At 40.9% G+C, this 25,690-nt stretch overlaps 1 protein-coding gene across 1 annotated transcript in view; it reads left to right on the plus strand.

Moving 5' to 3' along the window:
* Nucleotides 1-25,690, plus strand: part of SNX2 (sorting nexin 2) — a 53,427-nt gene that overhangs the window by 10,955 nt on the left and 16,782 nt on the right. Inside the window, exons 4-9 of the mRNA XM_088475089.1 lie at nt 7,603-7,766; nt 11,562-11,628; nt 11,925-11,968; nt 13,202-13,343; nt 14,137-14,215; nt 19,246-19,321. Coding sequence (XP_088331215.1) covers nt 7,603-7,766; nt 11,562-11,628; nt 11,925-11,968; nt 13,202-13,343; nt 14,137-14,215; nt 19,246-19,321 — 572 coding nt within the window. The remainder of the gene's footprint in view (nt 1-7,602; nt 7,767-11,561; nt 11,629-11,924; nt 11,969-13,201; nt 13,344-14,136; nt 14,216-19,245; nt 19,322-25,690) is intronic.

Raw genomic sequence — 25,690 nt, forward strand, 5'->3', positions numbered from 1 at the left:
CTTCCGCGGGTAATCCGGAAATTCAAACAGGAAGGAGGGACGCTCCTGTTGATAGCTCCCGCGTGGCCCAGACTGCACTGGTTCTCAAACCTTCAGGGTCTGTCCGTGGACATTCCTCTGCGGTTGCCGTTACGACCGGACCTACTGTCACAGGGTCCTTCTCTTCACCCGGACCTGACTCGGCTGTCTTTGACGGCGTGGCTGTTGAGACGGCCATGTTAAGGTCCAGGGGGTTTTCCAGCTCCGTAGTACGAACTATGCTAAGAGCTCGGAAACCATCTTCTGCAAGAATATACCATCGTGTGTGGCACACGTTCTTCCAGTGGTGTAGGCAGAGAGGTTATGCACCTCAGGAGTTCCGTCTGTCTAGAGTGTTAGCCTTCCTAAAGGCGGGACTAGACCATGGGCTTCGCCTTGCTTCTTTAAAGGTGCAGGTATCTGCCCTGTCTGGTTCCATCGTAGGATTGCTACAATCCCTGATGTGCGCACCTTTATGCAAGGTGTTCTTCGAATTCAGCTGCCTTTTGTTCCACCGGTGGCGCCTTGGGATTTAGCTGTGGTCCTGGGGGCTCTCCAGGGACCGCCGTCTGAACCACTGGGCTCAGTGGATCTTAAATGGCTGACCGCTAAAACAATTTTCCTTCTGGCCATTGCTTCGGCCAGACGTGTTTCTGATTTAGGGGCTCTCTCCTGTAGACCCCCTTTCCTGATTTTTCATGGGAACAGGGCAGTGCTGCGCACTCGTCCTGAGTTTCTTCCCAAAGTTGTTTCCCATTTTCATATCAACGAGGAAATCGTTGTGCCGGCTTTTAACTCGCCTGACCTTTCAGTGGGTGGACGTTGTGCGGGCCTTAAGGATTTATGTTGACCGCACTTCTTCGTTTAGGAAGTCGGACGCCTTGTTTGTCCTCTATGGCTTCCGTAAAAAGGGTTGGCCTGCTTCAAAGCAAACTTTGGCAGGCTGGATCTGTATGGCAATTTCAGAAGCTTATCTTCATGAAGGCCTTCCGGTTCCATCCTCTGTGAGGGCTCATTCCACTAGGTCTGTGGGTCCTTCGTGGGCAGCTCGACGTGGTGTCTTTGCAGTCCAGATCTGCAAGGCTGCCACGTGGTCCTCTGTCCATACCTTTGCGAGGTATTATGCGTTTGACACCTTTGCCTCTCAGGATGCTTCCTTCGGGCGGCGGATTCTCCTTTTAGCATAGGAGCGTCCCCACCCTTGAAGGATACTGCTTTGGGGCATCCCCAAGGTATTCTGTGGATACCCTATGGACCCTGATGTAGAAAATATGAGATATGGTAAGAACTTACCTTTGTTATCTCTATTTCTACAAAGTCCATAGGGTTCCACAGGACTCCCGCCCTGTCGCACCTGTGCTGCAGAGGGGCTTTACTCTGGTCACCGGTTTTTCCGTCTCCCTCTGGTGAGAATGTGATTCTTGTGTGTCCAGATCTTTTTTTTTTTTCTCTCTTCCTTCTCCTCCTCCGGCCTATGGCTTGGTACGTAACTGAGATGCCTTGGCTCGGGGGCGGGGTATAGGAGGGGGACCCTAGTGCATCCTGGGAGGCTGAAAACTTAACTCTAGGGTCCCCGATGCCTGATGTCATCACCTATACCCCAAGGTATCCTGTGGAACCCTATGGACTTCGTAGAAATAGAGATAACAAAGGTAAGTTCTTACCATATCTCATATTTTTCAGATAGATGTTTCTCAGTCCATTACTCAACAATCTAGCAAATTTATGGCTGTTATTTTCAATGCGATGGACGCCATGTGTCTTTCCAGAATGGAACATCATGCCCACTGGCATCACAAGTTTTCCCTCGCATCCCTTAGTGGTTTGATGGAAAAACTGTAATGTCACACTACCTTTATTGACCGATATGTGCGCTGCCAGGCATCACTTTGGATTGAATAGTCCCCTGCCCCCATGACACTTACACTGCGGGTGATTTCTCATTCCCTCTATCTAAATCTCATAAAATTTATGACGAAAGCAGACAGAATGCCATTTTCTGCAGTCAAACTCCAAGGATTTAATCGCTGAAACAAGAAATAACACTTTCCATTAATATTTCCTACCCAATGTTTCATAATCGCTCAGGCCATTAAACTCTATGGAGGAGATTATCGCCTGAAGTTAATGTGAGGCAATCACATTGTAGCATTTCACTATTGAAGGAGATTATCACAATGCAATGTGATTTAAAAATTGCACAGTATGTCAGCAGTAATGTTTTTAAAAAGCCATCTCTGTTATGTCACTCATCTCATGGGATTGAGTAACCTGTATCTATTGGCATTTAGGGAGAGGGTTTGATGATTGTAAGGCTGAAAAGGGCTATAAAAGTATTGGGAAATAGGGTGGCTCACAGCGCTGTCCTTAAGTAATACCATAGATTTCTTGTATAACACTTTTTATTTGATTGACAATACTCTGGGAGGTCTCATAGAATTCCTAGGTATTGACTAATAATTTTCAGACATCTATTGCATGGTCTAATTTATGGGACAATGAGATTCTCATTGTGCACATTGCCGAGAGTTACGCTAGAGCTAATATTCAGATTTTCCTCCAAACCTCTATGAGCCAATCTGTGATGTTTGAGACCTCGAGTTGCCAGAATTTGCTTTGTGGAACTGATTCAGCAAGGATCGCTATTGCATATGCAGCTGCGAATCCTTACGGGATGCAGCTATGAGTGTATGCTAATGCCTGCCACATCGCAGAAGGTTTAGAGACGCCCAGTGCTACTTTCTCACATCCGCACTCCAGCGTATACATCGGTACCATCAACGCACATCAGCTCATCACACAAAGTTTACACCAGGTCTGACCAGCAGCAGAAACTGCAATTCTCGTCGCTTGCAGTGAGTAATTTATGAATGCCCATGAAACTGCATTCAAACGGACACCCTCCTGCGTTTTATGACCACTCCCCTGTCGTCACCCCCCCTAACACTCACAGCCTTTCACTCACTCTACGATGGCTTCCTCTGTGCGTCCGTAATCGCAGTGTGATTGCAGCGCACGCACAGTGCGGGTTTTATGCAAGCGCACTAGTGAACAATTGGCGGATCTGCGTACGTAGTTGCATCTGCCCTGTGTTTGTGGCAATAGCTTTTAATTGAATTGACCCTTGAGTCCACTGTTATGAGAACATTGGTTAAGAGTACTTTGCATGGGGGATACCAGTGCTTTGGAAAAAGGTTACTACCTCTCATATTTTGCAGCGATCAACTGGATGATTTGATAAGATACTGCAAGAATATTCTAGGGACTGATATACTTCTGTAAAGTTTTTGTACAAACTAAATGTAGTGATGTAGAAAAAGTTACCTGGTGAATCCGAAGAACTTCATAATAGTAAAATCTGGCCGGTATCATGGATTAGAGTTGGTTTTGCAGTATCAGGCTCGCGATGACTTTAAATTAGTAAGTATACACTGTGCAAAGTTACAGGGTAGCTTAACAGAATTTGGTCATGATAATGGTCTTAATCCTAAATTAATTTGCAAAGATTGATTAATCCAATTGTTCCAAAAACAACTAGTTTACTTTTGCTTCAGAGTCCTGCCTATAACTTAATTGAATTGTGATATAATCTATAGTGAGCAATTCATGTAAAACAGTTTAAATACACCAGTAAATTGAAGCCCAGAATGCCATAAAGCCATTGTGAGGCAGCATGTGATAATAAATGTTTGGCTGTAGTTATTACAGTGTAAAGAGATGCCATTACTTTAAAGGCCCCTACACAAGGAACGATTTAGGCAACTATACGATCTCGTTAACCATTTCCCTTGAACTCCTGAACACTCCCGGACAAACGGTATTGTGGATACACATGGAATGATTGTGCAAAGGATCAAACTATATAGATGGGTCATTAACTACTGCAAATCGTTAACGATATATATAATTTGGCAGCAGACAACCTCATGATGCATCTTCTGCGTCGGCTGGCACAAAATGGTGGAGGGGATTGACCAGGAAAGTGGCGACAAATCGTTCGTTGTCCATGAAGTCGTGCGTACACACGGAACGATGTGTGTCAAATCGTGGAAGACAGTTTGTGATCTTTCTGTATGTTCAAAAGATCACAGACCCCGACTAATGACCAGCGGGAGCGCGCATCGCTATCGTGCCTACACACGGCACATTTTGAACGATTTGTCGTTCCAATTGGTCGAAAACGGCAATATTGTTTCAAATATCGTACCATGTGTGGCCACTTTAAGGGTTCACATAATAATTTCTGTTTTTTGCAAATCTAATTAATACACAGGAAATTGGTGTTTTGTGGTTTTATGTATAATACCTATTGGAAGGTCAGATCACAAGGGAGATTTTATGATTAAATATAAACATAACTATCATCTGCTACTAGAATATTTTGTGTACACCTGCCCAAAACAGCTGGAGGAATGTTTTTTCTTTTTATGTGCAATATTACTTTATTACACCTTTTTGCTTATTGCCAGAACTTGGGAATTTTGTGTTTTTGTCCTCCCTTATGAAAATGTTTCCTCTAGACACCGGGTGTGGATCTTGGCTCCACCGGTCATTGTTCTTTATGCAGCAATGTTTTCATGGTGTCTTAGCTGCAGTTTTTCTTTAATAAAGTCAGAGCAAGCTATGGATGCTAACTATGCCTGGGTTACACAGTAATCCTCAGTGATTATTGGTAAGAAGTGTTTACATTTTCACTAACATACCAAAGTGCAGTCTGTGAAGTTTGGACCCCAGTCTTGCCCCTTCCTGTGGGGCTCTGAGCATTTTGCATTTGAGTTTGTGTAGTGAATATTTTTTGTCGTCATGACACTTTTTTTCATGTATCGTAATTTGCCTTTCCTGAATGTGAGAGAGTGAGCTGCTGTAGGATAGAGAGCCTGATTCAGAGATGTACGCAAACCTAATGGTTTGCAGACCTCACCGATTGGGCCTCCAAGCCGCAGCGTGATTGGCCTGTGCTTCCAGCTGTGCAATACCGTCCATCTCTGAATCAGGCTCCGTGTTACATAGATGAAGCACTAGGTATACAATTAATTCTGCTCCATATATACTGTGAGTGCGAAGCCTTACACACAATGAACTGATATAGTTAGTCTATCACTATGCCTATATTTTGGTTTTGTCTGTTGGTACCATTTTTGTGATTTTTAATATCCTTGCTAAATTCTCACAATACAGAGCTACTGTGAGCTTGGCTGTACACAATTCTCTTACAACGACTATTGAAATGTAGGTTATGTATACTGAATCTAGTTATACCAAATTTATATTTTTATATGCCCTTGCTATATCTTTACAGTAAATGTATAATTTTTGACCTGCGCATTGTTTTGTTTTTGTTGTGGGGTTTGTGTGTGTTTTTTTTTTTTTTTGCGTATTGTGGGCCTGATTCATAGATGGATGCAGGAGGGATCTGTCCCCAGTAGCAGCAGATCTGAGAACAGATTTAAATGATGCAGGTGTCATCTTTAGAATTGAGATACTCACTTGTTCCTTCTCTGATTCGCTGCATGCATCCGAAGATGCAGCATTGGATCACCATCGGGAACATCGACAGACTTTCAAATATGTTCACAGCAAGTAAACGCCAAGGCCAATGAATCTGCATCGGAATATGCAGTCGCTGGCATTGACACACCTCTTAAATGCCAGCGACATCCCCGGGTTTTAGATGCTCCTTCCCATCGCTGCCCCCAAATGGCCACAGTCAGGCTGCGGCTTCCCCCACTTGGCGACTGGAGCCGCCGCAGCATCGCGGCACATGTGTACCCTGGCTCCGTCACCAAAATATCGGTCATTAGCATCCGGTTCCACATTAGTGTCTTGGTCTAAATCAGGCGCTGTGTTTCCTAATCCTTTTGCCCGCAATCTCCCTGCTCTGCCTCCCAGGAGACTTCTGTTTGGGTTGAGATGAACCCAATTACTAATATAAAACCTGCAGTTGGTGTACTTCTTATTTCTTTATTAAAAATGGGGAAAAAAGAAAAGCACTTCTCATGATTTGTTTTTCAGACGTTAAATACACACCTGCAATTTTTTAGTGCCATTTTCTGCCACAGTATTCTAGCGGATACCAGCTGATTGGTCGATGCATTCTGATTGTCGACAGTAAAAAATGTTAACATGGTAATTAGGTCGACCATTATTCTGTATACATGTATTTAGGTCGACAATCAAACTGTCGACATTTAACATGTCAGAACTAAAATGTCAACATGGCAATTACATAATGGTTAAGCTAAAATAGCAAAAAAAAAATGTTGACATGTTAAAACTCGATCTTTTGAATGTCGACCATTTAACCCTGTCAACCTAAATGTCTGCGGAATGATATTCGACCTAATGACCATGTCGGCTTTTCACTGTGGACATTCAGAACCAGTCGACCCTTTTATACCATGCCCATTCTAGCAGAATGGCTTTCAACTAATGGAGTGCTGTGACTTTGGACTTAAGGCTAATCGTTAGTAACTATAAAGTCTTGTCATCGTGCTGTCTTTCTTTTCAAGATGTCTACTTTGTCACTGGGACCTTCCATGTGGTAGTGTAGTACACTGGTTCTGTTACAGTAGATTTAAGTTTGAAGAAATATTTTTGGGAAATTGCACGAGAGAGTGAACTACAAGAAATCTGTTTTCCCTGGATGCCTCACTATGTATACCTGTTCCTTCCATGCCAGCCACAAACCTAGATATATTCTAGTATATTATATAATTTAGAACAATGGGTCTCAATATAAACCCTCAAGTTTTCCCCTGTTGGTGGTACTTAAGGACTAGAAGTGAGAGTCCCTGCTTTAGAATGTAGGTAAGCACCTGTCCTTTGTAAACCGTATATCTCCATCTCTGTACTGGCAAGCGTATTCTCGGCTACATATGGGTCCTGATCCTAGGTTTTGGTGCAGAAGGTTGCTGTGTCTTCGTTTCCAGCAAGCATTGTAAAATGTAACAAGGAAGAGTCTGTACTTATGCCCACTGAAGAAAATGTGTAATTTCTTCCTTGTTCCATTTTTAACATTGAAATATATAGTACACATTGTTCTCCTCATGTTTTATTTCTTGGGTGGTCTGCCCGGCAAAGTCCCCTGCCACCAGACACTGTGACATGTCTGAAAGTTGCGCTGCACTGATGTCTCTTATATAAACGTTGGCACAGTGTGAACTATTGGCTGTGTCAGTGTTGGGCGTTGTCAGACTGGAGGGCAGAGCAGATCCCTCCCCCAGCATAAAAGGCAGGGCGCTCTGTTGCCGGCGAGAACAGTCACCGGTGAAGAATGGACCGCATGCGTCCCCACTCTGCTTCTCAGCGGCTGCTTGTTTGTTACTGGGTCTTCTGTGTGTCAGCAAGTGGGTTAGTATATCTGTGTCCAGCCAGTGTGTTGTCAAGCAAGTAGGGCAGTATTTTGCTTGGGGCAGATGGTACAGTTTTGCAAATAGTTTTTCTCAAAACTTTCATATTTGTTAATATACATTACTATCAGATTTTACTAGGGTAACTTAAAATATTCATAACAAATCTATAAAACTGGTCATTAAAAATTGGAAAAGTACCTTTTTGTATAAATCTACTTGGTTTGTGTTTTAGAAGCTACAGATGAAGTCTCCTTAGATAGTCCTGAGAGGGAGCTTATACTTTCCTCAGAACCAAGCCCTGCTATCACTCCTGTAACACCCACATCACTCATTACTCCACGGATGGAAGCTATTAATATTTCTGCACCTGTTATTTATGACCGCTCAAGAGATGAGGTATGTTCATTACTTGCAGTTAATCTTTATGTGCTTGCGATCTTCAGTGGTGAAAGTCCATCTATATAAAGGTAAACAAAAAAAATGCAAATCTATTGTTTCCCAATTCTACGAAATTAATTATTCTTAAACAAGTAACAGGTGTGTATAAACATGGATCTTAAAGTAAATAACACAGGGAGCATAACATATGCATATAGGAAGGTGAAATTATCTCACTTTAACTTTCCAGTATTAGGTACATGGGTGAAACTAAAGGTGCAGTAAATCTCAAATAAAAGTGGCTCCATTATAGAAAAGTAACTACAGGTTGAGTCTCCCATATCCAAATGTTCAGAAATAAAGAATTTCTTCTTCAGGGTAGAAGAATCCCCTGTTCCAGAGAGTCCAGCAGCGCCCCTAAGTGCACCATTTGGTGAGTTGGAAAAAAAGAAGACTTTTTCCGATTATCCAGCCGTGCTCTTGTAGGCAGACAATGGTCATCTGGAGAGGACATTGTAACATCTCTTGAGATTGTGTCAATATCCTCCTTGCCTGAAATTGCTAAGGTTGCTGATCTACCGCCATTCTCAGAATGACCCATTACCTAGGCAGTCCCGCTGTTAAAACGGTGCGTCTGGATACTTGCCACACACCAAACAAAAAAACTGTATGCCTGTGGCTGGGGTATATAGGGAGGAGGACCTGTGCATGCTCGGAGCTTCAAAGCTGTAAGCGGTTTGGTGCAATGGATCACTCCAACTACATACCCCAAGGTAGATCCTGCGGACCCTATGGACCTCGAAGAAAAAGCGTTAACTGAGGTATGTTATACTAGAACGCTAATATTTTTTTTTTTTTTTTTTTTGCATGACCAAGAGTGAAACCTTTTTGATGGTTCAATGTGCACAAACTATGTTAAAGGCACAAAATTATGAAAAATACTGTATAAAATGACCTTCAGGCTGTGGTGTATAAGGTGTATATATAAAACATAAATGCATTCTGTTTTATATTTGTGTCCCATTCCCAAGATCTCATTATGGTATGCAAATATTCCAAAGTACGGAATATTCCAATATCCAAATTACCCCTGGTCCCAAGCATTTTGGATATGGGAGACTCAACCTAAATTGACACTGGACTACATTGTGGCACGGTGCTTTGCTTTCCTACCTCACAGGACTAGGGATTCTATTCCAACCAGGGCTCTCTGTGTAGAGTTTGTATGTTCTCTGTTTGGGTCTGTGGGTTTCCTCCAGGTGCTCCAACTTCCTCCGACAGTCCAAAACAAATGTACTGTTAGGTTAGTGCTAATATGCAAGCACTGCCAGGGCCTGGGCCATATAAAGGATTATGTTGATGTAACAAAAAAATTCAGATTGTATATACCAGTGGCTCCCAAACAGGGTTCCACTGGACATTTGCAGGGTTGACAGGGGTTAGTGGTCCAGGACCAAATCAAATTATTTATGGTCTATGTGATAGACAAAACAGTGCTGGTGGCTGCCAATCATAAAATATGTGGACAAACAGAAGCGCAACTACAGTTATGTCCTTGCTCATCTCTACTCAATATAGCATGCCGCACAATATGTCTGGCGTGAATGAGCCGCCAGGTCCCGTGCAACTCTGCTAGCTTCGGCCGTCTCTCTTTTGCCGAAAATGCATCGAAGGGCCGAATTCAACTAGCCATGATAAAATGTTGTTACTGCTTGTTAATTTAACGCACATATTGCCCGGTAATTTCACTTAATGCATGTATGCACGTTCTCGCCTAACGCGTAATTCAATTGCAAAACTCTTATTTTGGCGTTTGCTCGGTAATTCTTGCTGGTAATACCCGTGTTTAAGTGTGGGTGAAAATGGGGAGATCAGCCTGTACCCCCAAAAATTTAAAATACATTAATAATAATAGAAGTCTATAAGAAATGCACAAAAAAGCCATTTGACACATTTTAAGAAACCCAAATACTTTGTTTTTGGCCACTTACAAACAGTGAAAAAAATGATAGTGTTTTTCTGCAAAATAACGATAGATAAATTTGGGGTGTATAAAATTGCCTGTAAGTAGGTATTTTTGTAATATTTTAGGCCACTTTTCAAATTAGTGTTTTCAAAAAACCTGTAACTCCCATTTGCAGGGCTAAAAGCTTCTGTCCCATTCATACAGCACCCCCATATACCTGTCCCACATCTTGTAACCCATTATTCTGCATTTTGCAGAATTTCACCCCAAAACTTCAAAGTGCCTAGTTAATCATCAGGGAGTGTGTCCCAGTGGTTCTGAACCAAGTCCCCACATTTGTAACAAAATAAGGATTCACCTGCACAGGAGGTCCCGAAAAAAAGTTGTTAAATCATCTGAAGAATTAACACCTTTACGCTGCTAATTGAATAGCTTGAAATTCCCGTTGCCCGTAAAAAGTCACGTTTACATGCATAATGGATTATCGCGCTAATTGAGTTCGGCCTTGAGCCTTTAAGCGATGTGACTAGGATACACCTGGAGACTATGCTGATTAATTTGGTATGTGACACTTGTATATCTGAGTCTGTAAACGGAATTACGCGTGTAAATAAAAAAACCTGCGGCCTCTGCATTGTTGCGCTTTGCATGCTGGTTCAGAGACTGTCGCACACAGATATACAAGTGTCACCTATATTAATCAGCACAGTTTCCTGCTGCGTCCCTACTCTCATTTCTGGCAAAAAAAAAAAGCCGCCTGGTGCTAGCAGAGTCTCGTGACCTGGCGTGCCAATAGGGGCTGTTTGGCGCAGCTGCTGCAAATATGAGTGAGGACACATCTGTACATAACTAAACCTAAGGATGACCGGTAAGCACTATTTATATAATGGTAGGGGTGTCTTAAGAAAATGCTGATACATAGTGATTCAAGAAAGTTTGGGAACCACTGGTATAGACCATTCGTATCAACAATCTTTTCGTGTATAGTATTAATAATCATGAAACCTTTAGGTTAAACCAACCACATAATAAAGGCTCACATATTGTATAGCTGAATATAATATCTGCTGGAATATATCTAATGTAAAATCTCCATCAATGGTGCAGTCAAACTAATGTCCAACTCTTAATAGTAAAGCAACTAGTATGACCTTAGTATGCTGTAACTCTAGAATGAGTTCAAATAACTCAGTAACCAAGCATTGATTAAATAACAGTACCGTTACTCATTAAACTGTGGTATCTTTAGCCTGATCATTGCATAATATCAAAGGGTGTTATTCCCTATCCCCAGGCGGCAGGATCTATACTCATATTTGCCTCCCATATGGGTGGAGGTAGAGCAGGGGAATCACTTCCAGCCTGTTGACCTGGTTGGAAAATAATTGCACGCTAGCTGATGGCAGGCATTTATATTTTCCAACAGCAGCTGCCCATGAAGGCAATAATGATCTGATTACTGCAGAGCCCAATAATAATCTGATGAAATGTCAGGCCATATATGCTGCAGTGGTAGGCTATTTGTGGCTGAAATAATACATGGGGCTAAATGTAATAGCCTGCGAGCTGGCGCCGCTGTGGGAATACATGCGAGTATGCCCATATTTTTAAAGCAGCAAGCATGTCAAAGGCTAAACCAGCTTGGTTTAGCTTTTAAGTTAAAAGCTAAACCAAGCTGGTTAACATGCTTTCTGCTTTCACAATTCTGGCTTACTCCCATGTATTCCCGCAGCTATTACATTTAACCCCCGGTGTGTGGCCAGCGTGAAGTTGTATGGAGGAGTTTTTTTTACATTTTTTTTTATTATTATTTTTGCCTCTTAATGTACCACAATTTATTTACACAGATTGAAGAGGAAGCAAATGGAGATTTCTTTGATGTTGAAATTGGTGTTTCAGACCCAGAAAAAGTTGGTAAGTACTTACTGAGATTAATATGATAAGTCTGCCATTAGTAAATGTTTCTATTGAAAATTAACAGATGTAACTCTCCCTTTTCTATTGGACAGATCCATTATTTAAGTTAATTTTCTTTTACATGGTTAAGACTTCAGTAACATCATGCAGTACTTTAGTGTTTGCTCTCCCATTTATATGTATTTTTTTTGTTTTATTGCTTCTTGTGATGGAATATAATTGATGTAGCATCCTACCTATTCAAGAATATAAGTGGGTGCTTCTCTTTAAATGTATTTAATTTTTTATTTTAGGGGATGGAATGAATGCTTACATGGCATACAGAGTATCAACCAAGGTTTGTTCCAGTTGTATTTTTCATCTCATAAAGGCAAAGGTTTTGTACAAATCTTAAATGATGTATGGATTGGTTACCTTGTATAAGATTCCAAAACCTGGGTTAAGTCTGTTATATGCAATCACTAGTTACCCATTGTAAGTGAAGACTGACACATTAGCACTTTATTATAAACTGTTAAACCAGTGGTTTCTAAATTTGGTGCTGTGGCAGCGCGGGGTACTTGCAGGGGTGCCACGGGTTGGTGGTCAAGGACCAAATCACATTATTTATGGTCAGTGTGATAGGCAAAACCAGTGCTGGTGGCTGGTAATCCTAAAGTAGGTGGACAAACCGAAGCACCACATAACTGAACCAAAGGATGACTGGTAAAACACAATTTACTTCATTTAATAATTTTTACTGTGTCACTCAATAAGAAACTTTTGGCCTAGGGGTCAAAGGGCGCAGTGATTCATGAATGTTTGGGAACCACTGTGTTAAATGTTGCTTTGCTGGCTGAGAGCGCAAGTATGGACTATCCAGGTTTTTGTAGGGGCAAGGGAGGCATGATCTAACCCCACTGCAATGCCATTACCACGCTCCCCATCGGTGCACATACCCAAGCATCCGTATAGTGTCGGTCAGCCCTGTTTACGAGATGCTAGAAGCTAATTACACCAAAACTCTTGTTTTTCTGTTGGTAAGATTTTAACTTTATAGGAAACTCATTTTTTTTTTTTTTTAATATATTCCTCCCACAACCACCCGCACCCCCCCACCTAAACCCCCATGCGCATATAATCGCACAGTATTATAATGAAGGGCTCAGTCAGAAGTGCATCCAGTGACGTTAAGTTCCAATTTTAATATTGAATAGAACATGGTTCTTCGTTTTAATTTCATTTTAGAGACCTCTGCTCTGCTCAAAATGCTTTTCACTCTCTACCTCAGTTCACCTGAACAGCGAGGTGATCCCAATGCCTGTTCAATATTCAGAACTCCAATCACCAAGACTGCGGAATTTTGTTAATTAGTCATTTTGGCTGTTCATTGATATGATAATAATGACCTAGGTGTACAGATGACTAACATAATTTCTTTGAATGTATTAAGCATTCTGGCTTAGTGATAGTTAATTATTATTGTTTGTTTAAATGACACAATGGTCTTGAATGGCACTGCTTTGGTTATGTGCAGCATTTGATATGGCGTAAATAATTATATATGTATTTTTTTTTTTTTCTCCTGCAGACCTCTCTGTCTGTGTTCAGCAACAGTGAATTCTCTGTGAAGAGAAGGTTTAGTGACTTCCTTGGCCTTCATAGTAAACTAGCAGCAAAATACATGCACATTGGATATATTGTTCCTCCAGCTCCAGAGAAAAGTATTGTAGGTAAGATGTGACCTTTGTTGAGTCCCAGAACATTCCTCCAAGTTCTCGTGAACAGTAACCCTGCAGAAATTCACTTTCTACATTCATATTTCATGGGTAGATTTTTCTGCAAAAATACAATGTTTTTCTTCAGGCAGGAAACTCTTGGATTGTCATGGGAAGTAGATAAGCCACTCAAACAATGTAGGGGGATAAAAAAAGGAGCTAACAGGCATGTATTACACAATAAAGTCACTTGGAAGGAAAAGGAAGACTCTGCAGGAAATTGAACGCTTGCTGTATTTACAGCATAATACTGGTACACAAGTGTTACTCGGACACACTAATGTGGGGGATGGGATATTGTTTCCAGTATATCAGAAACCAGTGGGAGGCTGCCAATTTAAGATAATTTTTTTGTATTGGTTTACTATTAATAAAACTTATGTTCAGTTATGAATTTCTAATATTAAATGATCAATATCATGTATAATAAAGAGCATTTCATGACACAGGAAATGTATATATGTCTATAATACAAATGTATTTTAGGAACATAATCTTGTCCCTTGTGGCTGCTAAATCCCACGGGCAGAACTGCTGATAAATTGCGCCTCTTGAAGAAGAAAAAAAAAAATTGCTTCTTAGTAAATATACCGCAAAGTGTTGAATTGCACCTCTGTAACTAGTTAAAATTAAAATAGTCATTTTCTAATGATGTATTACCAAATATAGATATAATTAGAGGTGAATGCTCAGTTATTCAAGCTAGTAAGTATTACATAAATGGTTAATGCTATTGTTTTATTTAAAGGTATGACTAAAGTTAAGGTAGGAAAAGAGGATTCTTCATCCAATGAATTTGTTGAAAAGAGAAGAGCTGCGTTAGAAAGGTAAAAGGTTTTTCTTTGTTGATTCAGTTTCTGAAAGTGGTCTTCAAAGAAACCTATAAATGTCTTTGTTCCTGCAATACAGATGCTGAGCGGGTCAAAATGCCTTTTGTGCTGGACAATTCTGCTGTCGTTATGTATCCAATGCAGTTGTGAATATTCTAGACATAACTTTAATGCTGCAATCTCACTTCTGTTGTGTTTTTTTTTTTTTTTTTTGAAGGATATCCCTAGGATTATCCCCCCTTCACCACCTTAAATGCCCTGCCTCACACTGTCCAGTTATATCTGTTGCTAGGGCACCACATTCTATGGGCCAAATTCTATTGGCCTCTAAGGGCTGATTAGCCGTGATGCAGTGTATAGGGCTGTTCAGTTGCATCAATGTTTTCTGTTCACCTCCTCCTGAGGCTTGAACAGATATTGTCGTTAATTAGTGTTTTTTATCCTTATGGCGGTCACTGCAAAAGCGTTAACTCCAGCGACATGCACTGAGGTAAATGGCTGGGGAGGCACTGGCTAGTATCAGAGCCAGATTTACACATACATATACGAACCCGAGAGTTCATGTGGGCATTATACAAAGGTGCAGCATTATATAGTGCTGGGAATTTGGTGCGTTTTAATCAGAGATGTGTGGAAAAGGTAGACAGGGGAGGCAGTGCCTCACATGTCATGCACTTTTTACTTCAGAGTTTTGGCTATAAAGATGAATAGAATAATACAAAGATGATACTTATAATATTATCTTTAAATCTTTCTTATACTCCAGAGTTTTGACTATAAAAATTATAAGAAAGATGTAAAGAAAATATTATAAATATCTTCTTTGTATTATTCTATTCATCTTTATAGTCAAAACTTTGGAGTATATCTCAGGAAAAGCTCTGCCTCACCTGACCCGCACATCACTGGTTAACTCATAGCTCAGGGTACTTATCCTGGAATCTATGGGTTAACGTGTTTGCTGTGGAAAAGGTCATTAAATTGAACAGTTCCGGGTGTAAAAGTTGAGGCTTACTACCCTGTTCCACGTGCGTTAAATTATCAAAGACTAATTGAATTCGTCCCTATATATTATTGCTTGTTTAACACTAGGGTACATATTGTAAGTGATTTTATTTATTTTTTTTATAGTGAAATTTATTTATATTGTTCCCCAGATAAAGGGGCCCCATCCTAGCACAGGGCTAGTTTTTATTATAGCGGGGAGGGGGGGCTAGGGGCAGTCTGTCAGGCATTTGGACTGGTTGAATCTTTGGCTGACCGTCTTTTAGATCTCCAATTATGGCAAGAATCCTGCATGCACTACTCTACCATCTTACTAGGCCTTAGTGGAGCTGTAGGAAAATATTTCCCAAATTCTTTCCTGCGGTAATTTGAAAGCGTGTGGGACACATTTATTTGAAACTCATAGCAAGGATCTGAAACTAAGAGGGAGAGGTCCATATGTTTGGTTCAAATAAATAGTTGACTATTTATGACTACTGGTCCACTGTTTTCAATACACATTGTTAAAATGTAATTTATTTGTAGTATCTGCTTTACTAGTGTGTGTGTGTGTGTATATATATATATATATATATATATATATATATATATATATATATATATACACACACACACACATTATGTAATGTTTTTATTATTATAGGTCGAGTCTCCCATATCAAAGTATTCCGAAATACAAATTTTTTTTTTTTTAGCATGACTTGATGGTGAAACCTTTTTGCTTTTTGATGGTTCAATGTCTGCAAACTTTGTTTAAGGTACAAAATTAATAAAAAGTATAAAATTACCTTCAAACTTTGTCTATATGAAACATAAAATGAATTCCATGTATGTACACAAACTTTGTTTGCGCCACAAAATTATTGAAAATATTGTATAAAATGACCTGCAGGCTGTGTGTATAAGGTGTATATAAAACAAATGCATTCTGTGTTTTGATTTGGGTCCCATTCCTAAAATATTTGTATGCAATTATTGGTATGCAATTATTCCAAAGTACAGAATATTCCAATATCTAAAATACCCCTGATCCCAAGCATTTTGGTTATGGGAGACACAGCCTGTATATGCAACTGCAAAGTATGATTTTAACTTTTTTTTTACAGGATCTATTGTGCTACTTCGGTTTTTATATCTTCATTTATAAATTGAATGCATCCCACAGTAATACATAATGCTGAAGGTGGCACATTCCTTGTTTTCTCTTTTTTTTTTTTTTTTCTGAAGAAAGGCATTAAGAGGGATATACACCCAAGTGTTGTTCTGTAGCTGTTACGTTACAAACTTTTGTCCACTGTCTAGATCTACAAAGAGAGAAGGTAGAGCGAAGCGGATGGTTTGTGAAAGTCTACACTGTGACCCCCTCAGGGTGGCAGAAGCCAAGGCAGCAAGAGTATTTATAGCCAGAACTGTAGTCCTCATGCTGCACACAATTGAAAGTACACTTTTGTTTTTTTTGTTTTATATTTTTAGATGTAGTTTGAAAGTTAATCCAGAGAGGTCCTTGTAAGTGAGAAGGTCCTCTCTGGGAAAGAGCATGTCAAATTGCTTTTAGGCAATCCTTTATCTACTGCGACCTGTTGCTTAAAAGACATCTGGGTATTGAAGCACTGGCTACATTTACTATATGAATAAGAGGGGATCGTTTGTTTCTCCTGAGGCAAAGTAAGGGTCTGACCACAGGTGGCTAGAGTAGAATCTTTTCTCATTTCTGCTGACAAGTCTTAGATTGGGGCTGCATTCAGACAAGTCAAACAGAACACTTGGGCTAGTCAGCTTTATATAGGAAGTGAGTGAGTTGTCTGACTCAGGGAGAAGAAAACATGAGTTTAACACCAACCAATTGGAATAGAAGTGAGGCAGAGCTTAGGCTTTATAAAGATGCTGGTTCCTGTGGATGGTGCAATCTGAGCTGGACAAGCTGGCCGATCTAATACAAAGTTAGATTACAACTAGAGTTCTCCAAGGAAACACTATCTGCCAAACTGTCCAAAAAAATTACAAGATAGTTTTACCAGAAACATGCAGTGTGCTCCATCTTGCCCGTTTCACACTCATTGAGGGCCAAGAGAAGCAATCCCTGGATCCCCCATTTCCTTATCTATGTCATGAGAGTCAGACAGGATGTCCAGAAGTTGATTTCAGTGTTACCAACAAAGATACAGAATCTAGGCACAACATTTGGGTATATGCTACCGAAGTGTGTAGGAGTGTGATATCATCATTTTTTTTTTTATTCCGCTAATAAAGATGGGTAAGGGGCTGGTGTGAAACATTTCTCCTATAATTTAGTTGAGAATGAGTCCGCTCTAGAAAACATTAACCTGTAGCGACTTAAGGGTCAGAAGTAGGATTGGTAATTAATATGAATGATTATTGTAAAATATATTTTGTGTATATGTAGCTAATTTATTTAATCTTGCAATCCCACTTTGTTTAAAGACCATTACATCCATGACTACATTTTATTTTAGTCACAAATTGTCCCTGTATGTACAGCTTGCTTTGGGAGAATGAAAGTAACAAATTCATTGTGTCCATGGAATTAGAAAAATAAATGTGGGCCTTCAGCATGTTTCCAAACTCCTACTTAGGGCCGTATTCAATTAAAGGCGAAAGTGGACGGTGTTACCGTTTGTGGATCGGCCGATATATCGTCCGCAAATAACCTTTTTGCGGCCGATTTCACCAACGACTGCGAAAAACTGTTTTTCGCCTAAAAACTGGAGAAAACTTCTCATCCCTTTGGACAGCCCCCATAATGATACTTTAGCAAAAAATAAAATGTTGTAAGTTGTGAAAAACGGCCGCTGAAATTTCAGCCAAATAAATTTTTTTTCTGTGAAAGATGCATTGGGTCTGGTATTTCGGAGGGCCATAAGGATGCATCAAGTGTTTTAAGCATCGCATGTGGCTGGCGCAGGCGTTTTTTTAGCGGTTTAAGAAAAAAAAAAAAAACACCTGCGCCAGCCACGTCCGATGTTAAAAGCACTTGGCGCATCAATATGGCCCCCCGAAATACCAGACCCAACGCATTTTTCACAGAAAAAAATAAATGTGACAAATTTCAGAAGCCATTTTTCACAACTTACGACATTTTATTTTTTGCTAAAGTAAGTTGTGAGAAACTGCCGCTGAAAATTTCGATAAAATGTACTTTTTTCTGTGAAAGATGCGTTGGATCTGGTATTTCGGAGGGCCATAAGGATGCGCCAAGTGTTTTAAACATCTCACGTGGCTGGCGCAGGTGTTTTTTTTTTTTTTACCGCTAAAAAAAGGCCTGCGCCAGCCACGTGCGATGTTTAAAACACTTTGCGCAGCTTTGTCCCTCAAATACCAGCCCCAATACATTAAATGCATTTTTCGCCCAAAAAAAAGTGCCGAAGTTGCAGTGGTCGTTTTTTTTCGACAAAGTACGCAAGTTACAAATTTTTTTTTTTTGCTAAAGTATCATTAGGGGAGCTGTTCAAAGGGTTATGTAAGAAATCTCCAAATTTTTACACAAAAATAGGGATTTTGCACATTTTCCCCCTTTTTTAAAAATGGATAAGTTTTCTCCATTTTTACATGAAAAATCGGCGATAAATTATCACCGATGCAATAATATAGCTGATATTATCGCGGGTGCGATATTGCCGCTAATTGAATACGGCCCTTAGCGTCAAAGGAGGAAATGGACTATATTGCCTGATACATCTGCCTGCTGTTTCTCTGATTCCCTGATGTAATTGGAACTGCCGATCAGCGGCCATCGATCCCTCGTGGAATCTGCAAAATTCTTCTTGTTAAAAATCCCCGATTTGCTGATCCCGATTTATATTTTGGTCAGGATCTGCCAATTGGAGAAATCCGACACGTTTTCATATAGAATAATATATTTTAGTGTCTCTGTGTATGAGCCTGACCTGTGAACCTTATTAGCATTGCATTGGACAGTTTTATATTACTGTTGCAGTGTTGCTTTGGAGTTTGAAATGTGGACTAAGCTTGGTAGTGTTTTCATATTACATTTTTATCTCTAGATATCTACAACGAACGGTCAAACATCCCACTCTGTTGCAAGATCCTGATGTGAGGCAGTTCTTGGAAAGCTCTGAGGTACTTTTATCTTTTTGTACATAAATATGAAAATTTTTAAGTATATTCAAACTTTGCTTGTCTGTTAAGGTTTCTCAACTATTTTCTTATTTTTGCACTGCAGTGTCTTTTTAAATATTAACCAAATACCCCTTTTCTTTATAACCAATATTCCCTCTGTCAGAATTAGCAATCACCTGAGAAAATGGGCCATATTCAATTTGAATTGAAAAGGCCGTTATCGGCTATAATTTATCGCCGATGACGTAATTTTCGCCTATTTTCATTATCCCCGTATTCAATTTCAAAGACTCTTCGCTGGTGCGAAAAGTTTTTGAAAAACAAACGGGGATAACATTTCACTACTGAATAGGTGGTGAAAAAAAGTGCAGAATTGGGGTTTAGGGGTGCAGATCTTTGTCAAAAATGTTTATACAAAAAAAAAAAAAGGGACCCCCCAAAAAAATAAAGATTACATTTGTGGTGAAAAAATAAATATGGGGAACAAGTTTGAAACTAACAAAATTAATTCAGGGGGGGTTCCCAAGTATGCGGAAGGTGTTCTCTTCATTGCGGGTATTAGCTGCAGGTGCATTTTTTTAATTTTAAAAATGCACCTTAGTGACTTAAAAATATGCTTGCACCCATTTTCATGTACCCCAAATTTGGTGCACCTTGTTTTTTATTTTTTTTGTGTAAAAAAAAAAAAAAAAAAAAAAGCCAAGTGCTCTTCTTCACCCCTTCTTTCCGGTCAGGAAAAAAACACCTGCCGCGGCTATTTAAAAACCATATTTACCTTCCGCAGGCCAAAATGGAGGTACCCATAATGTTCCCCCATGTGAGGACATCATTACGGGGGTCCCTGCATGCTTTTCCGAATTTTTTCCGATAATTACCTTTCTGCCGTGTCCCGTTTTCGCAGCTTTTAAACTGCATACAGGGATAAAGCAGGTGCGTGTCTGATACTTTATCTCCGCAAGACTTCCGATGTGGAGCAAAAAGTCCAGCATGGACTTTTCGCTCCAATATTGAATACCCCCCTGTGTGTGTGTGACAAAGGGTTCATCAAAACAAACCCACCTGGTCAGTTAGTAATTATCTACTCTTTATGTAACCTGCTCACTATTACTTCCAAAATTCAGCTACCACCAAGTTTGGTTTCCAGAACTGAGACTTTTATCCGGGGATCAGTCTGTTTCTCCATGCCTTATCCCTAGCTCTCACAACTTTTTATTAGTCATTTAACCGAAAGAATCTTCTTTGTTTGAGCTATTTAGCGTTTCTAATAACCAGCTACTTCTGGCACATGAACTAGTCATAGCACATAAAGACGTAAACTTATTATATGATATGTATTTATTATGAATCCACAATACTTAAGATACAAAAACAATCAATAAAATGGAATGCAAAGACAGCGTGCAATAGTTCCTCATCAAATCAAGAGTAATTAATAACAGAACATTAAACACTACCGGCTAAGAGAAGCATGCCTTCTGGGACTCTGTTTCAATATGAAAATAGGCTCCCAAGACATGAACAAAGTGTCCTAGCCTTACATGACCTTATAAGCATGCTTCAGGTACCCATGCCCCTTTTCCTCTATGATGGCACCACAGGTAGGCCTGTGTGCATGCAAATGAGCTTTTAACTGCTCAACTGACCATTTTGGTTTTTCTCCAAAAAAAAACATTTAAAAAATTTGTGTGGTGGTGAAGCACCCCCACCCCCCAGTTGGCGATACACTCCTGGAACAATAGATAGTCTTACACCCTATTGGCAATAAATCAGGGAATAGTGCTCAGAGGGGAACTTCACTTCCCCTCTTTGCACTGAATTTTAATTTCTGATGAATGCACTTCAGAATGACATTTGCATGGCACTCTGAGGCGCAAAATCGGCAGTGATGTGACTGCCTGGGGGGGGGGGTGAATGTAGTTTATATCCAGGCGGTGGGGATACCGTTGCTCAGATCATCCTGAGGGTAAGTATTTGGGTTAGGGGGAGGATTAGGCACTAGAGGAAAGGTTAAGCTGGGGGGGGTGGGTTAGGTTTAGGCTGCATGGAGGCATAGGTTTAGGGGTAGGATATTTACTAGCAGGTGTCTGTATACTAACCCTGTTTTGATGTCGGGGTCCAGACAGAGCATCCTGTACCCATCCTGCCGGGGGTCAGGGCATCAGTGGGAACTCTGCTCTGCACTTTTATGCCAGGGGACGGAAGTTCAGGGCTCAGTTACTTGCAACTGTGCCTGTTTAAATGGTTATGACACCTCCCTAGTAAGATAATCTTAATAAGGGGATGTAATTTTACCAAAATGCCACACACAGATGACATTAATTCCATACAGCAGGTCACACTTTTCCCAGCATTTGTATGTTATATGCAAGTATAAGCTAAAAGTACATCTTCCTGGTCTTCAAACTTAGCCCAGCTGGTGTCTGTTTTTTCATTACTTTTTTTTGTTTTTTTTCCAGAATAAAAGCTTTAGAGGGTTTCCAAGAATCCTTACCATTTCCAAACCCTTCAATAAATTGTTACAGACCTCTCCCATCTAGCAGCTAAGCACACACTACTTACTGACCCCTCTGTTCATATACTGTACATATCATAAGCATAAAAAGGAACTCAAAGTAGAGAACTTATAAAATCAACACCCCTACTCCCTTTAATCTCTATACACACAATGCATAGGTGGAACACCAAGATCGAACAGCATTTATAGGGGTATTCAATATGAAACGTTAACTTCACTGTCGAAGTTAACGTTTCATATCGGAGTTTTTACCTGCGTTAAAGTATCGGGCGCGCTCCCGCTTATCCCCGTATTCAATATAAAATGATCGAAAACGGGAACCTCCGAAGTTGGATTTGCGTAAAGTTACGATTTTTTCCATAAAAAATTTGTAAGACCCCCCTAAAGTTGTAAAAATATGGGGGATCACTATGGGTACCACCCCCGTTTTAGCCTTTAAATGAAAGTCGGGGATTTAAATAGCTGCAGCAGGTGTTTTTTTCCCGACATTGAAGAAGTGTTGCAGAAGAGCACTTAGGTTATTTTTTTTGTTTTTTTAAGTGGTCCCATCAAATTTGGGGTACATGAAAATGGGTACTAGCATATTTTTAAGTCCCTAAAGTAAGTTTTAAAAAATTCTGCATTTGTGCACCTGCCGCTATAATTCTATTCTTCAAAACACCTGCCGCATACTTGCAGAATAGCCCTGAACCTATTTCCCTATTGTTAAACAATTTTTTCCCATTTTTTTTTTCACCCCAATTTTTAAATTAATTTTTTGGGGTGTCCCTATTTTTTTTTTAAAACCCAAATTTATTTTTTAAGGGTGTCCCGATTTTTGGTTGGACATTTTTTTTTTAACATTTCCTTTTAAGGGGACATTCCCAAAACTACAGGCTATTTTTTTAATAAGCCTACACCCCCAAACCTCTATTCTGCATTTTTGTTTCACTTGCTATACTGCTTAGAAAGATTATCCCTGTTTTTCAAAAAAATGACCCTTGAGCCCATTTAAGGAAAAAAAACGGGAATTTTCGGGAAATATGCCTGGGATCCCCCTAAAGATGTCCTAACATTGGGGATCACTATGGGTAACCCCGTTTTTGCCTGCTTAAGAAAGTCTGGTTTTTAAATAGCTTTGCAAGGTGTTTTTCCCTGCCGCAGCTATTAGCAACCCCGACCCTCCTTCAGGAGTTAAAAATGGGGGTACCCATTGTGATCCCCCCATGTCTAGACATCTTTAGGGGGGTCCCTAGAATATTTCCCGAAATTTCCCGTTTTAGTTAACCTGTAAAAAATTACAAAAAAAATGACATAAGGTTCCCCCCCCCCCCCCCCCAAAAAGTCAAACCAGCCCCAGGCTTGCCAGCCAGTGGTGGTTTCTAAAAATACGGGGAACAAAATGTGTAGGGTTCCACCGTATTTTAGAAACCAACACCAGGCTGCAGGGACTAGTGCTGGTTTTAAATATAGGGGGCAAAAACGACGTGGGGGTACCCCCTATATTTAAGACCGGCACCAGACCCAACCGACTGGGGTGTAATGCCACAGCCCGGAGACCCAATCACCGGGGCTCCAGGTCCAAAGCATTACACCCCAAGTCGGACAGCGCAAGGTGGTGATCTCGGGGGAGTCGGGGACCCCCCAAAAAAGGGTCCCCCCCTCTCCTGAGCACCACAGGCTTACGCTGAAGCCTGGGGATCATCCCCATACCCCTGGAGCGGTGGGTATGGGGGTAATAGGGGGGCCAAATAATGTAACACTATTGTACTTTACAGTGGAACTACAAGTGCCAGCATGCCTGCCATTTTGCACTTGTGGAACTACAAGTGCCAGCAGACATGCGGCACCTGTAATTTCACTGTAAAATAAATAGTTAAAAAAAGAGAAAACACACACACCGTGACAGTATAAGTTTATTACATACACCTACCCATTCACACATACTTACCTATACCAGATGAATCTGTCCTCTTCTCCAGTAGAAATCCTTCAAATTTGGCCCTGTAAGGAAGATTTCATACTCTCCTACATCCAGCGCTGGTCTCTGCAGTAATCCATGGGTGTTTTAAAACAAAAAACCGTGTTACCCGATCCACGCTACAAGCTATCTGTATGTGTGTTGTCACACATACAGATGGCTCCCGAATGGCCGCTGCCGGCACTTCACGGGGCATTGCAGTCCCGTCAGCCAATCGGCGGCAGCGCTCACTGTAGAGCACCCGCTGATTGGCTCCGGCAACTGACAGTTCCCACGTGGGCTGACTCACCCACGTGGGAACTGTCAGTTGCCGGAGCCTATCAGTGGCCGCGCTACAGTCAGCTCGGCCGCTGATTGGCTCTCAGGACTGCAATGCCCCGTGAAGTGCCGGCAGCAGCGAATCGGGAGCCATCTGTATGTGTGACAACACACATACAGATAGCTTGTAGCGTGGATCGGGTAACACGGTTTTTTGTTTTAAAACACCCATGGATTACTGCAGAGACCAGCGCTGGATGTAGGTGAGTATGAAATCTTACTTGCAGGGCCAGCTACCATGGATTTCTACTTGACAAGGGGACCGAACATCTGGTATAGGTAAGTATGTGTGAATGGGTAGGTGTGTGTAATAAACTTATACTGGGCACGGTGTGTGTGTATTGTCTTTTTTTAACTATTTATTTTACAGTGAAATTACAGGTGCCGCATGTCTGCTGGCACTTGTAGTTCCACAAGTGCAAAATGGCAGGCATGCTGGCACTTGTAGTTCCACTGTAAAGTACAATAGTGTTACATTTTTTGGCCCCCCTATTACCCCCATACCCACCGCTCCAGGGGTATGGGGATGAACCCCAGGCTTCAGCGTAAGCCTGTGGTGCTCGGGAGAGGGGGGACCCTTTTTTGGGGGGTCCCCGACTCCCCCGAGATCACCGGCTTGCGATGACCGACTTGTGGTGTAATGCTTTGGACCTGGAGCCCCGGTGATTGGGTCTCCGGGCTGTGGCATTGCACACCGGTCGGTTGGGTCTGGTGCTGGTCTTAAATATAGGGGGTACCCCACGTCGTTTTTGCCCCCTATATTTAAAACCAGCACTAGTCCCTGCAGCCTGGTGTTGGTTTCTAAAATACGGTGGAACCCTACACATTTTGTTCCCCGTATTTTTAGAAACCACCACTGGCTGCAAGCCTGGGGCTGGTTTGGCTTTTGGGGGGGGGGGGACCTTTTATGTAATTTTTTTTTTTTCTAAATTTTTACAATTTTTTTTTAAAGGTTAACAAAAACGGGAATTTTCGGGAAATATTCTAGGGACCCCCCTAATGATGTCTAGACATGGGGGATCACTATGGGTACCCCCATTTTTAACTCCTGAAGGAAGTCGGGGTTTCTAATAGCCGCGGCAAGTGCATAAATGCGACTTTGAAGAAAGTGGTGCAGAAGAGCATTTAGAATTTTTTTTTTTTTTTTTTTTGCGAAAAATAACTATGCCCAGCAAATTTGGGGTACTTGAAAATGGGGGTCAGCATATTTTAAAGTTGCAAAAGAGACTTGAAAAAATCGTGAAAAACCCACTTGCGCAAGGAGCTGCAATGAAAAAAACACCTGGGCCATACTTGGGGACCCCCCCCAGAGTCAAGTTCGCTATGTTTTAACTTTGTTCCCCAACATTTTTTTTTTTTGGCCCCCAAATTCAAAGTGCTTTTTTTGGGGTGTCCCGATTTTTTTTTTTTTTACACAGATCGTTTCAAGGGGTCATTCTGAAGAGTGCAGGCTATTTTTTTTAAGCCTGCACCCCTAAACTCCAATTCTGCACTTTTTTTCGCCACCTATTCAGTGGTGAAAAGTTATCCCCGTTTTTTATCAAAGACTTTTCTAACCTGCGAAAAGTCTTTGAAA

This window comes from Taudactylus pleione, unplaced genomic scaffold (genome assembly GCF_031769625.1).
Source record: "Taudactylus pleione unplaced genomic scaffold, aTauple2 ptg000162l, whole genome shotgun sequence".
Lineage (NCBI taxonomy): Eukaryota > Metazoa > Chordata > Amphibia > Anura > Myobatrachidae > Taudactylus > Taudactylus pleione.